We start from the raw sequence: 13179 nt of genomic DNA on the forward strand, positions 1-13179 counted from the left end.
GTAGACCCTATTATAGTAATATACTGTGCTGTTACAACCTGTCATCTCTGAGATGTTAGGATTTGAGGGTACCTAGAAAGTTATGCTATATACAGGACAGTAGTTTCTTGGCTGCCATGGTGGTTTGGGTGGCAGAGGAAGAGTGGCACCCAATATTAGTCAAGTCAAGTCAAGAAAGTTCTAACTTGCAAGATGTACATAAAAAGCCATACTCACCGGGACACTGTTGACCACATCGTACCAGGTGTTGAGCATGCCCTGCCAGATCCTGCTCAGGTCCCGCAGGTTGAACACGTAGTGGAACTTGGCAGGCGTCGGCAGCATCTTGATCTTGGTCAGCTGCCAGATTCGCCGCGTGACGGGGACGATCTTCGCCACCATGGACCTCACGTCTGCCGGGAAAAGTCGCTTCTCGCAGAAGTGACCAGTACCAATCACACCTGTTGGAGAGAGAAACACTTTCTTTTCAATCAGATACTAAGAATAGATTTTCTGGTAGGAGCCACAGTGACTGTAATTGTGAATGCTGGTAGAGTTGTACAAATCAAATCTATTGGGTAAAATTTGGGTATTAAGGTAGTGTATAATGGTGCCTGAGGACTTTGGGGACATCTTAAAAATACTAGTTAGAATTACTTTTGGTCATTGAAATTTTTCATGTAAGTACCTTATTGCAAGACAATAATTTATGCAAATTTTTATGACGTCACGATTACGTAATCTGGAGTTATGAGCCACGCCCCCTTTTTAGAAAAATCAATTTTCCTGGCCAGTGCTTTGGTTTTCATTGACCATATTTTGTAGAGAGGCGCACTATAGTGATAGCAAAAAACGTACGTCAGGATTTTTTTCTATCTTTAAATGTTGATTTTTAATGAATTTTTTTCGTAAATTTTAACAGTGCCATACGCCAGCGGCCCTCCCCAGCACATAAAGCGGCGCAGCCTGTCGGCCTGACGTACGTTTTTAGTTTAGAAGCTTATGTTTAAAAGAAAACAATTTTTGGTCCCTTTTCATTAGCAGTTTTGCCACAGTTTTGATCTAAAAATGCTGTATATGCTGTATGGGTTACATAAATGTCCATTTTGGAGCCAAAAAGAGCCGAAATCGCCAGGTTCTGGTCCGCATTCCAAAGGCTCCGATGACTTCCGGTAAAATGCGGGTCATTGACCCTTCAGCACGCTGTATTTACCATTCTGAGCCGCGATTTAGGAAAACCGGCCGGGGATAGGTCCAGTAAAAAGAACAGGCCAAGCATCCCCATTCTTAAAGCGTCGGGGAGTCACGTGACCAAACCAAAATGGCGGACGACGACGTGGATGCCGCGAAGGACGCTGTGCGGTTTGCGGCAACATTTGGGCCGCTAGACAATCGTTTAAACGGCTATACCCTACGTAGTTTTGCAGGTGGACTTTCATGGACTATTCTGAGACCCTTTTGGAGAAAAACCGTCCGCGTTATCTGGAGTTACGGACTTGTTTTTGATGCCTACCCCCAAAGTTCTTTGTTATGTTACGGAAACTACATACTCGGAAAAAAGACTGAAAACATGGAGTTACCGGAGTAGATAGCCCTGGAGAAAAGCCTGCCCGTACGTGGTATGAGATTACTAGCGAATATAATTTTGTTGATTATGTGAATTTCTGTTGAATGTTGTCCTAGTAGACGTGTGCTTACAGTATATGATTTTTTTTACGTACAGAGTTTTATCTGCAAATTTATATGGACGATCCGTTATAAGCTGCCACCGCTGTAAACCGTAAAGATATGTTCGTCGTTACAGTAAGATTGTGTATGCATTCCGCTCTAAGATAGCTTGAAGTTTGTTTGTATTGTATTTCTTTAAATAAAAAAAGAACGTTGCAGATTGGAAATCAGTTCTTGTGTCATGTTTGTTCAAGTACTAGTATCTTCTTCCTACAACTGCATATAACAGTTACTACCGGTAGTATATTTACAAAGATTTTGCAGTCGAAACAAACTCAAACGTTCCTTTTGGCAGTCAAATGTTTTTTCATAGGAAGTTGTTGGCGTAATCCATGCCTTTTTCTTGGTGATTTCTGTGGTATATTTCCAGTTGAATATGTGTTCCGACTTGATTAGCCGGCATGGCAGGTTTTCGTAAATTCTTTGCAGTTGGCAGATTTTGGTTACTTAGCGGTCTACAAATAACATGATGTACTGTATTTACAAACGCTCTAAGTATCAGGAAAATTGTCTTTTCCTTTCCCAATGGCAAAGTGAAGCTCACACACACTGTGACAGTTCACATTCCTTGCTTCAAGTGGCCCAGCGGAATCGTGCTTTCGCTTCAGTGGGGCCGGGGTGTGTTCACATTATTTGGAAGAGCACTCCATATTTGGAAGGGCACTCCATATTTGGGAGCCCAGATGGTAGATGGCGCGTAAAAATTTCGAACTTTGTCGTTCAATTTCGCGGTCAAAATGTGGCCCTGGCAAAAAATTTGTTATAGATTATAAAAATAGACCAAAAAGTCTACCATGTCAGATAGAGTTTTTTTTCTATATTAGTATTTCCAAAAAGTCCTCAGGCACCCTTCAATATGACCTTAAAGTCAAAATTTCTTATGTTGCAAATTGCAGCTCAAATTTGTTTCATAATGAATTTGTTTCACAGAACACAGATGAACTTCCAATATAAAATCAAATCTATGCATACATGAAGTTTTACACTGTCTATGATATTTCTAGTTTCAATGACAAAAGATCACACCCCTTTCCAGATAGTCTTGATACAGCCTCAGTAAAACTACATTATTACATGATAACTAAAGAATCTGATAAAAAAAACAACACTAACCAAAGATTTTATCAATGGATGGGTTGGTTGGCAGGGAGCAGTTGAAGATGGTGAACTGTCTCTTCAGGCGATTGGGGATGTCGTTCCTGCCTCCTCCTGGCTGGATCATGGCGGCACAGAACTGCACATCAGCGATGTTGGTGAAGTCACCTGGGGTGAGAAACATCATGTTGGTTGAATATGTGTATTACTAAGCTAAAAACTACATACATTGTAACAGTTACAATGCGAATATCAAACACACTGGGAACTACTGGATTATCAACAAGCAAAATTCACCAAAGAGGAAACATCCAGCAAGGCTTTACCAAACATATATTACACCTTAATATACACAATAATTACTGTACATGACATTTGTATAATGTATCTTAAAAGTTTACAGTATATGTTGTAGTTGAACATTTGTAGCTACTTGTAAGAATTCAGCCATATTGTCAGAAGGAGAATTATGAAAACAAGACATTCAACTAGTAGACTAGCTGTGTTTCTCATCAAGTTGTTTGTGTTTTTCTTAATGGCATAATTAAAATTCATTTGATAGACAAGAGGAGTAAGTCGGCATAGAAAAAAGTTGTAAGGCTTAGCATAGTACATGTACATGGTTTGGCACAAGTGTACTAAAAAGTCTTCGCTTCCTGTTTCAAACTTTCCTCTCCACACAGATCTCACCAGATACCCACCTGGCTTGTCCAGATTGTAGAAGCCTCTAGTCTCCATGAGCTGTCGGACAATCTCGTTAGTGATCTGGTCTCCCCATTCGTTGATGATGGGCATGTTGATGTCATCAACGAACACGGTCATCTTCTTCCCTGCAGGAGGTCCATACGTGCTGCCCATACGTTTGTCTACATAGCTCTCAATGGATCGCTGAGGAGAAATGAAGAAATGTTAGTTATAATTGTAGAAGCTGCAATTAATCTCCACTACATGTATATGGTTAAAACATCCAAAACTCTAGAATAACAACAGCAAGCATTTATTAGCTCTCCTTTCATAGCAAAACGCTACTGCCTGATAAAAAGGTGATTTTTTATACCTACATGTTATAAATTGATTTTGTAATAATAATTGTCTAAGTTTGTTAAGGTTTCCAATTGCCCAACTGAAGCTTCATAGAAGTTCATACTGAACATTATCCAAGAGTTTCTAATACCATTTGTGGAATAACAAGCTAACTAGAAGGTAACATTTCCAAAGCAAATGCATAATGTTTACCTTCGCATATGGTCTGCTGTTAATTCTTACATAAACACATTTCATATATTATTATATTAGTCAGACTGGACTCTAAATCCCTCCTGCTATAAAATTGCAACATGATGTAACCTAAAATTTAAACCAATTACCACAGTGACAGACCTCTGGTTCAGGTCATTAACCTTACTGGTTTGGAGAAGAAGAAGAGGAAACAGAGCAAAAACAATATGTTCTCCTTTGGTGAATAGTGCATAAACATCATCATCATGAAAAAAAAGATATTCTGTTGCTGGACTATTGCTCCTGACCTGGAACAGCATGGGTGTTGTAGCTGAGGAGAAGTTGAGAGACTTGCTGAGGTGGAAGTCAGGGTCATAATGGGACATGTAGCCCTTGATCATCACGGTTTTGGCCGTGCCCTGCTCACCAATCAGGAGTACTCCCTGGTAAACAACACAAGGAGTTTCATGTACACGTACATCAACATGCATAATTAAATTGGAAAGTTAAATTTCTAAGAAAATTGGCATCGCAGAATAGTATGGGGTTATTCAAGTTGCCTTCTGATGTAGCCTTTAGCACCAAATTTGTATTTAATGAATATAAATAGGCAGTAGGGAGAAGTTTCATCTAGATACATATATGACAAGGCATGACATTGACATATTATAAGGCATTTCGAATGTTTCGAGTACTTTAATCAGCTTAGTATACACAATGTGGACTAAATATTACTTGTTTTGCATTGGCTATGTACACATGTAGTAGACTGTGCCATTATCACAAATTCTAAATTCATACACGTAATAGCAAGATTACTGAAAATGCATGCATCGAGTGCCTTAACTACTACAGTAGTTGCTGGTACCTTAGTCTGTTTAGCGATGGTGTGTATGAGGAAGTCAGTCCTGACGTTGTCCACGTTCGGTACCAGGATGCTGCCGTACTCAGGGGTACTGTCTGCAGGGTAGTGGTACTCCTCTACACGACTCTCCCAGTGCTGCCAGTTACCTGGAAGCAACACTCATTCCGTCATTCTAATTCTCTTGCAGAAATTTGTAGGGTTTCTGGAAAACCGTCAAGTAGGGGTTCTGCAAAATCCTAAATCTGGGTTACTGGAAAAATCCTAAATATGGTTACTGGAAAACCCCTAAATTAGGGTTTCTGGAAAAATCCAATAAGAAAAACCCTAAATAAGAGGTTCTAGAAAAACCCTAAATTAGGGTCTCTCTTTGTATACTTGAGGGGAGAGAAGACTCGTCTTATAAATTTGGCTCATGATGCCTAACCAAGTATTGTTAATGTGCAAAATATTAATCCAAGCACCTATTTTCCTTAGAAAGATACTTGTCTAGTATTTATCATACATTGTACACATACATACTACAATTTGAAAACTCATATTAATGTCTCAATTTCAAAATCTCCTACCATCATTATCCACACAGTAGTCAAAGATGGTCGCCTCTGAATCTTCATCGATATCCGGCAGGTTGATGGTGATGTCGGGGTTGGTTTTGATCCATTCCGCCATCTTGACCCTGTCGTCCAGTTCCAACATGGCGCCCACGCTCCACATGAGCGTGAAGGTGTAGAGTTTCTCCAGATGTTCCACCGGGACAGGCGAGGCATCCTTCTCCTCACGCTTGGGGATCAGGCCTTGTAGCAACTTGCAACACTGTTGAAAATTGAGTCTAAATGTTACAAAAATGGTATGGCTAAAGCCAAAGTTCTGAACTTTTCACTTTTCATTGCAACTTACAGCAACATACAACACTGTTGGAAAATATAAAATGTAAATGACTGTTTAATCCTATTTATAGTTTTCAAACTTTTGAAAAATAGTGTTACAAACAGTACATGTACTTTTCCCCCATGATTGAATTGGGAAAAGGCTTTGCATCAACTTACTTGAGGTTAAATGTTGGGATAAACTTTCAAAAGGTGCTTTTCCTCAAACTTGCAGCAACTTTCTGCACTATTGCACAAATCAAACCTGAACGTTGTGAAAATTCTGCATAATATATAAAACAGCACTAAGCTTTCCAAGAATATAGTTTTGTTCATGTCCAGATGCATGATGAACCATGTATATTGTTGTATAAGCTGATAAATTCTTTCTCAGTTTTAGGTTAAGAAATTTCTTCAAATGTAAAGTTTAACCTCTACTGCGGGTAGTCTAACTTGCTTCTGGACATGAAGGCAAGGGCACTAAAGGTATTGAAGACGAAATTACCAATAACATATGCATACTAAATGTTTTAGATGAAAAGAAGTCATTCTGACCTGTGAGATGATCATACACTCCAGGACTTTCATCTTAAAGACCAGGTTCTGGATGGCAAAGCGGTAGAGTTGAGGGAAAGAGCCGTCAAACAAGGCCTCGATGGTGGCGGCTTCTGCAGGGTTCCTGGTGCGCAGCCAGGCCTGACAGGGACATAGAAAGTTATACATTACTTCACTACACGTAGAATACATTCAATTTATTGGGTAGAATACATTTATTTTTGACGTTTTGAAGAAAACAATTATGGTTAGGACTAAATACCATGCTTTATTTTAATTGTAATCATTATGTAAAATATCTCAATTTGCGACATATTTCAATCTGTTTTCTTATTAACTTTACAGCATTAGCAGCTGGACATGCTGTCAGTGTGCACTAATGAAACAAAAACTCCAGAAAGATTAGTATACAATTTTGTATCACTAATGGAGATTCTAAAGAAATAAACAAACAAACAAACAAACAAACCTGTAGAATAGGCTTCCAATCCAGCACAGAAGAGCTCATGAACACCATGCCGTTCCTGGACACCGTGGCTGGCGAGGCGTTGTCAATGTTGTCGGGCTCAAAGATGATCTTACAGTTGGTCGCCATGGGGATACGGTCCCCGTTTGCCAAGGTCAAGGTCTTGTTGTCGTCCAGGACAGAGTTGAGGTTCTCGATCCAGATGGCATCCACAGGGCCATCCAGTACCAACCAGATGTGTTCACCTTCAAATAGCAACAAAATGGTTATTAGGACCACTCACTCACTATCCAGGATTTGATTATTCTGCTGCTGGTGTCCCTGTAGAGCTGTGTACCAAAACAAATTTTAGGTACAGGAACAGGTACAGGTCCGGACCTGAACCTGGAAGTAAAACTAAGAAGTACAGAGACTGCCATGAAAACAGAGGTAACAAGCCCAGCACCTTCAAACTACAGAAAGATCTAGAGAAGATGGGAGGGAGCAAGAAGGCAAATGCTGGACAGAAAGGTGTGCAAAGCAATCAAAAAGGTCTGCATTGTCTGTCGACAGATGGGAGTCACAACAATGAGGATGATGATGATAAAAAGTACAGACTGTGAGGAAGAATGAAAGAAAATTCACCAAAGGATTTAGTGAGGCGTGTCACCTTTCTTGGCCCTGTGAGTCCTCCTCCACAGTGTGGAGAAGATCCCATCTGTCCAGTCATTGGTGGCCACGTCCAGTCGACCGAACATCTGCGGTGCCGTGATGGCCTTGGGGTTCATCCTCATCTCCCTGTGTGGCTCCCCGCAGACCGTCATGGCCTTCATCAGGGTGTGGATACACGTGGTCTTCCCTGCACCGGTCGGGCCCAGGGCCATCATCCCGTGTCGCACACGCTGGGTCTCAAACAGCTATGGGAGGGGGAACTAGTTAGTACTGGGTAAAAGGTGGCGGGTTAGCAACATGTCTGTCAGATTGTGTTTTTGAATTTCTCTAGTTACAGCTGATGAATGGAAAAGGAAGGCCACAATCAAACAAATTGAAAATGTTTTTGCCACAGTAGTGGCTGTCAGTACCATTCTGTTGACCATCCTGAAAAACTGTACAATGATTTGATATAGCCTAAGGGAATTTCTTCCAACAGGCAAACACGGCAGTTTCAAGTTGTGGTTTACATCACCAGCATGTCAGCAGAACATACTGCACCTGCGCAAAACCCATATACATGTAATGTACACATATTGTGCATAGCACTTCAGCAGAACGTTTCATATAAGATCGTATTCGCATACATAAGGTTAACATCCTGTCTGTAGTTTCCAAATGTTGTGTCAGAAAAAATGTTGTCTGCAACAGGCTAAATTCTGATGCAACATTGACGATACATACATCCAACAAAAACTGTGAAAAATCAGGGTTTTGTGCAGGCGCAGTATGTTCTGCTGACGTGCTACATCTACCATCCAAGGCCCTTCTCTGTCTTACCTGGACCAGTTTGAGTTTCCAGGCAGGGTGGTTGATGAGACCAGCTGACTCCACCTCGTCAGCGATGGCCTTCTCCAGCTCGGGGTAGCCTGCCTTGTCCAGGGTAATCCCCGGGAACAAGTCATTTATCAGGCTCAGGAACAGGGGCTCGTCTTCGTCAACCTACAAACAAACAACATACAAAATTTATAAACAATAGAACATCAACAAGGGTCATGTGGCGTAACGGTAGAGCATTCGGCTCAGAACCAAGAGGTTCCGAGTTCGAATCCTGCCAAATCACACCGACCTTGTGCCCCTTTGGAAAGGCACTTAATACGACTTTCTTCACTTCAATCAGGTGAAAATGAGTATGCCAGAATGATCATTATCATGATTGTGGGCATTAAAGGAAAACCAAACCAAACAACAAAAAACATTATTATACTTGTATTACAATTTACATTTTATATATGCCTAGTCAAAATTCTAAGTGATATCAATATATATAGTATTCACTTGATACATGAACATGATAATGTAAAGTTTTACAATGAAAACTTTTTGAAACAACTGTCATGAATACAGAATTTGGCCAATAGGCTGTGAGTAATTTTATCCTGACTAAACTGTTCATCATCATTATCAAGTAAAAAGAAACTACCGAGTACCAAATGGTATACAGAACAGATCCTTGGCTGGTGAGAGTGAATAACGCTGACGTACCAGGGGTGACTTGAGCTCTGTTTTTTTCTCTCACTCAATAAAATTACCAGCCCAGCTCAGTGTATGTCTTTCATTTTACAAACTACTAAGAGAGGAGCGTGCAGATAATTAACTGAGTGTTCATCATGATTATCAAGTAAAAAGAAACTACCAAATGGTATACAGAACAGATCTTTGGCTTGTGCATGAGAGTAAAGAATGATGACGTACCAGTTTGGAGAGGTTCATGTCCCTGAGGACCCTCATGACGATGGTGCTCTCTGTGTCCCCAGGACTGGTTCTCTTGGCGGCACCCAGGGTACGCAGGCAGGACAGGATGTTACGCAGACCAAAGTCATAGTGGACCTGTAACGATTCATAATATACAAATAAAGTCATTGGACTCCTGTACATGTCCTGAACTTCAATATCATTGGATGGTATGATTCAAATATTACAACCAAAGCATTCTTACACAGTCTTTAATCTTGCACATTCTTTATTCCTAGTCAACTGATGATAATGATGACACTCTTACTAAAGGTCCTGTATCTACATTGTTAGAATCTTCCCTGTTTAGCTTCAATGTTCTTTGTAGTCATGAATTGAAGGTACAGCAATTTCAGTTTTCATATTAAACTAAACAGGGACATTTTGTAACATCATTCTGAGCAGCTTCCCACAGCACTTGATAAAAGATATATTCTTAGTTTACATTGTACTGTGAAAAAAAAGATTAATTGCTTTCGTATATTGCAGCCTGTGTATTGATTGTTGTAATGGAATAAACAGGTTGTTGAAACTGAAGCTATCCCTGTCCTTGGTGCTGAAAGCAAGCAATGTCACCCCCCCTCCCCCTTGTTTGTAACAAATTAGCCGGGTTGACTGGCATTTTCACCTTCCCTGAACACATTAATCAGCTCCTTTTCTCTATATGTAACCCTGACCTGTTTAGTGAGCTGCTCCTCACACAGTTTGTAGAGTGTGTAGAACTTCCTGGCCAGGAGGATGTTCTCCAGGAAGCCACAGGAGGCCAGTTTGACACGGATGATGATCTGTCGGTCGGGCACCATCATGGCCACGGTCCGGAAGTTGATCTTCAAGTTCTCCGGCAGCTCCTGACGACCCGCATAGCCCGGGTTCTAGTAAATAAATTCAAAGGAAATAGTAAGTTTATTAAGTTCACCAAAGGAAAACATTGTTTTTGCTATGTTTCCTCTTATTCTTCTTCTCCAAACCAATAATATCAATGACCAGACCTCTTTTACCATCATGGTAACTAGTGTTGTGTTACATCATGTTGCAATTTTTTAGCAGGAGGGATTTAGACTCCTGTCTGACCATATGCATGAATGTGTTTGAGTAAGAATTTACAGAGCAGACCATTTGGGGAGGTAAACATTATGCATTTGTTTTGAAAAATGTTACCTTTCTAGTCTTACAAATGCCTCTACTCAGCTGACCTAAACCAGGCTTTTGTAGACAATGGATTGTCACTTCTAATACGAATGAAAAATTCGTTTTCGTGAAACATGCATGTTTTACTAACAGTGGGTCTAGTAATTTAATTTAGTAATACATGTAGTTGTTTGTAGTAAATAATGTAGTTAAATTTAGTATAAATCTTGGTCCAACATGTTTGTTAAGGTATAAATTGTAATTCCACTCATTTCAGCCTCTGGCTGCAACATGAGATTTGCAGCAGCTGCTATCAAATAAAGTCAATGACCTCGAACAGACATCTGTTACCATGGTAACTGGTGCTGTAACAGACATCCTGTAGTGTTTGGTTATATTTACTTAATGTAGCAGAACTGAGTTGGACAGGCTGCTCACCATACAGTCGTATGAATGTATTTAAGTAAGAATAAACAGAGCAGTTTGTTGGGCCAGACCTAGCCTCCACCAGGTCTTTCTATGGGAATACGGACCGTAGAATTTGGCAAAAAAGAGAGTAAAATTGGCCAAGGGAGTCTGGCCGCGGGGAGGTAGTTTCTTTCCCTCCGACTACTGTGCGGCCTGTCAAACCTACAAGGCGGCCAAACTCCTCTGCCAATTATTCTCCTATACATGTATGTAGCCAGCGCAGGGCAATTATTCTCCTATATATAGCCAGCATAGTTAGTCTGGGAGAGACTAGGCCAGACCAGAAGCCTCTGAAGGTGAAGGAAAACATGGTTATCTGTCTGGTTTTGCTTCTTTATTCATATAACCAATATTAATATTCACAATATTGACGGTATGACAGTTGAGTGGGACTCCTTTGCTACTCTACAGACTGCACCAGTGCAGGTATTCAGAAGAAAGTATCTGCAGCCCTGAAAGCATTGTCATTATAATATTATAATCAGCTACAAATACAATGTAATAAGTTGTTAATTGTTGATGAAACATTAATAAAGACTCTCATATAACTCAGTGTTGTTCAATATTTTTGTACATTTTACTTAATATACAGTCTGACATTTTTCAACACTCATCATTATTATTGTCACACTTCTAAGTCCAAGACACAACAACATGACAAATAACATTGCATAATACCCCTTGGGCATGCAACTTGTACTTTTTGTATTGTGAACCACGAAATGTTATTTCAGATAAGGAAAAATGCATCAAAATCAATAAATCTCAAAACTACTTCTGGGAGGAATCATTAGCTGTCTGTTCAAAGTGTGGCCCTGGGTCTTCATTGTGGGTCACTGAATATGGCTGAAGCTGTGGCACTGGGTCTTCATCGTGGGTCACTGCGTATGGCTGAAGCTGTGGCCCTGGGTCTTCATCATGGGTCACTACGCATGGCTGAAGCTGTGGCCCTGGGTCTTCGTCATGGGAAACTGAATATGGCTGAAGCTGTGGCCCTGGGTCTTCATCATGGGAAACTGCATATGGCTGAAGCTGTGGCCCTGGGTCTTCATTGTGGGAAACTGAATATGGTTGAAGCTGTGGCCCTGGGTCTTCATTAATGAAGGTTGTTGCATATGGTGCAAGCTTGCCATTTTCCCCTTTCCCAGACACATCCATGTATGACACAGCGTATGGCTCAATGTCATCGGTGTCTTCCATTGACTGGATGTCATCGTTGTCTGGTTCCGTTGGCTGGATGTTAGCAAAGGAAGTTGTTGCGTATGGTGCAAGCTTGCCGTTTTCCCCTTTCCCCGACACATCCATGTATGACACAGCGTACGGCTCAATGTCATCGTTGTTTGGTTCCGTTGGCTGGATGTTAGCAAAGGAAGTTGTTGCGTTTTCCCCCTGTTCTGACACATCCATGTATGACACAGCATACGGCTCAATGTCATTGTTGCCCTCTGATGTCTGGTCCTCAACAGGATTCGGTTGTCTGCCTGTGACTGAGTCTCTGTCCGAAGAAGGGGCGGAGTTTCCATCTGTTTCAGCAGGGGCGTTGTGAGGGGCCAGACCTGTGCCGTGACAGCATTCGTACAAGTAGACGGCAACCCCCAATGCCAACACCATCAGAAGGGGCGACAGCAACAGCCGTGATGACAGCAACAGTCATGATGACGTGGTAACTGTCCTCAGGGAGGATTGGGCCAACACCTAGAAGAATGACAATGTCAGTCCCGGTTGTAGCCTGGCTTGTTGTAGCCTGGTAATCTGAGCCTGGGGTGGTGTTTGTGTATGGGGTGGTGTTTGTGTGCGGCATCTCTGTGGGAACAGTGTTGTTCTGCAGACTGGTGTGGGTGGTATGCGGACCTGTTGTGGTGGACATTTCATCACATCTCCCCGATCTGATGTCCTGTGGTGACCAGCCCGTGTTGGTCTGACCGATCTCCTTCCTCAGGGTGGCAAGCAGAATTCCGCTCAGGTCGGCAGGTGATGCACACTTCAGGATGTCATGGCCAATGATGTGATTCAACTCTGGCAGATGACAGATGAACCAGGTGAGACTGGCGTCACATTTCAGCTGGTTTTTTGCTAGCATAAGCCGTAGCGCCTGGATGTGACTTAGCCGCAGGACTTGGCTGTCATCGTGGTGATGTAGTTTGTTTTCAGGCTTGCAACCTTCAGTGCTGTAAGTGGCAGGAGTGCGTCGACGGGCACCGAACGCAGATGGTTCATGTCCAACTTCAACCTGCGAAGGAGTGGCAGGCCACGGAATGCATGCTGGGATATGACGGAAATGGCGTTCCTTTGAAGGTTCAGGGTTTTTACCTTCTCAAGCCCAAGGAAGGTATAGGGTTCTGAGGATATACAAAACAGAATACAAATTTATGAATACAAATAATTTG

The 13179-nt window shown here is 41.5% G+C and overlaps 1 protein-coding gene across 2 annotated transcripts in view; it reads right to left on the reverse strand.

The window, feature by feature from the left end:
• Positions 1-13179, reverse strand: part of LOC109473690 (dynein heavy chain 5, axonemal-like) — a 109693-nt gene that overhangs the window by 36369 nt on the left and 60145 nt on the right. The window contains exons 39-49 of one of the 2 annotated variants that reach the window (XM_019773652.1): positions 9158-9292; positions 8243-8404; positions 7422-7668; positions 6776-7017; positions 6307-6447; positions 5452-5698; positions 4889-5031; positions 4329-4463; positions 3504-3690; positions 2821-2970; positions 217-440 (exon numbers count right to left, since the gene is read on the reverse strand). In XM_019773652.1, coding sequence (XP_019629211.1) covers positions 217-440; positions 2821-2970; positions 3504-3690; positions 4329-4463; positions 4889-5031; positions 5452-5698; positions 6307-6447; positions 6776-7017; positions 7422-7668; positions 8243-8404; positions 9158-9292 — 2013 coding nt within the window. Of the gene's footprint in view, positions 1-216; positions 441-2820; positions 2971-3503; positions 3691-4328; positions 4464-4888; positions 5032-5451; positions 5699-6306; positions 6448-6775; positions 7018-7421; positions 7669-8242; positions 8405-9157; positions 9293-9873; positions 10069-13179 lie in introns of both variants that reach the window. The other variant, XM_019773651.1, reaches the window with a different exon arrangement.

The sequence above is a fragment of the Branchiostoma belcheri genome, unplaced genomic scaffold (genome assembly GCF_001625305.1).
Source record: "Branchiostoma belcheri isolate BF01 breed outbred unplaced genomic scaffold, Haploidv18h27 scaffold3, whole genome shotgun sequence".
Lineage (NCBI taxonomy): Eukaryota > Metazoa > Chordata > Leptocardii > Amphioxiformes > Branchiostomatidae > Branchiostoma > Branchiostoma belcheri.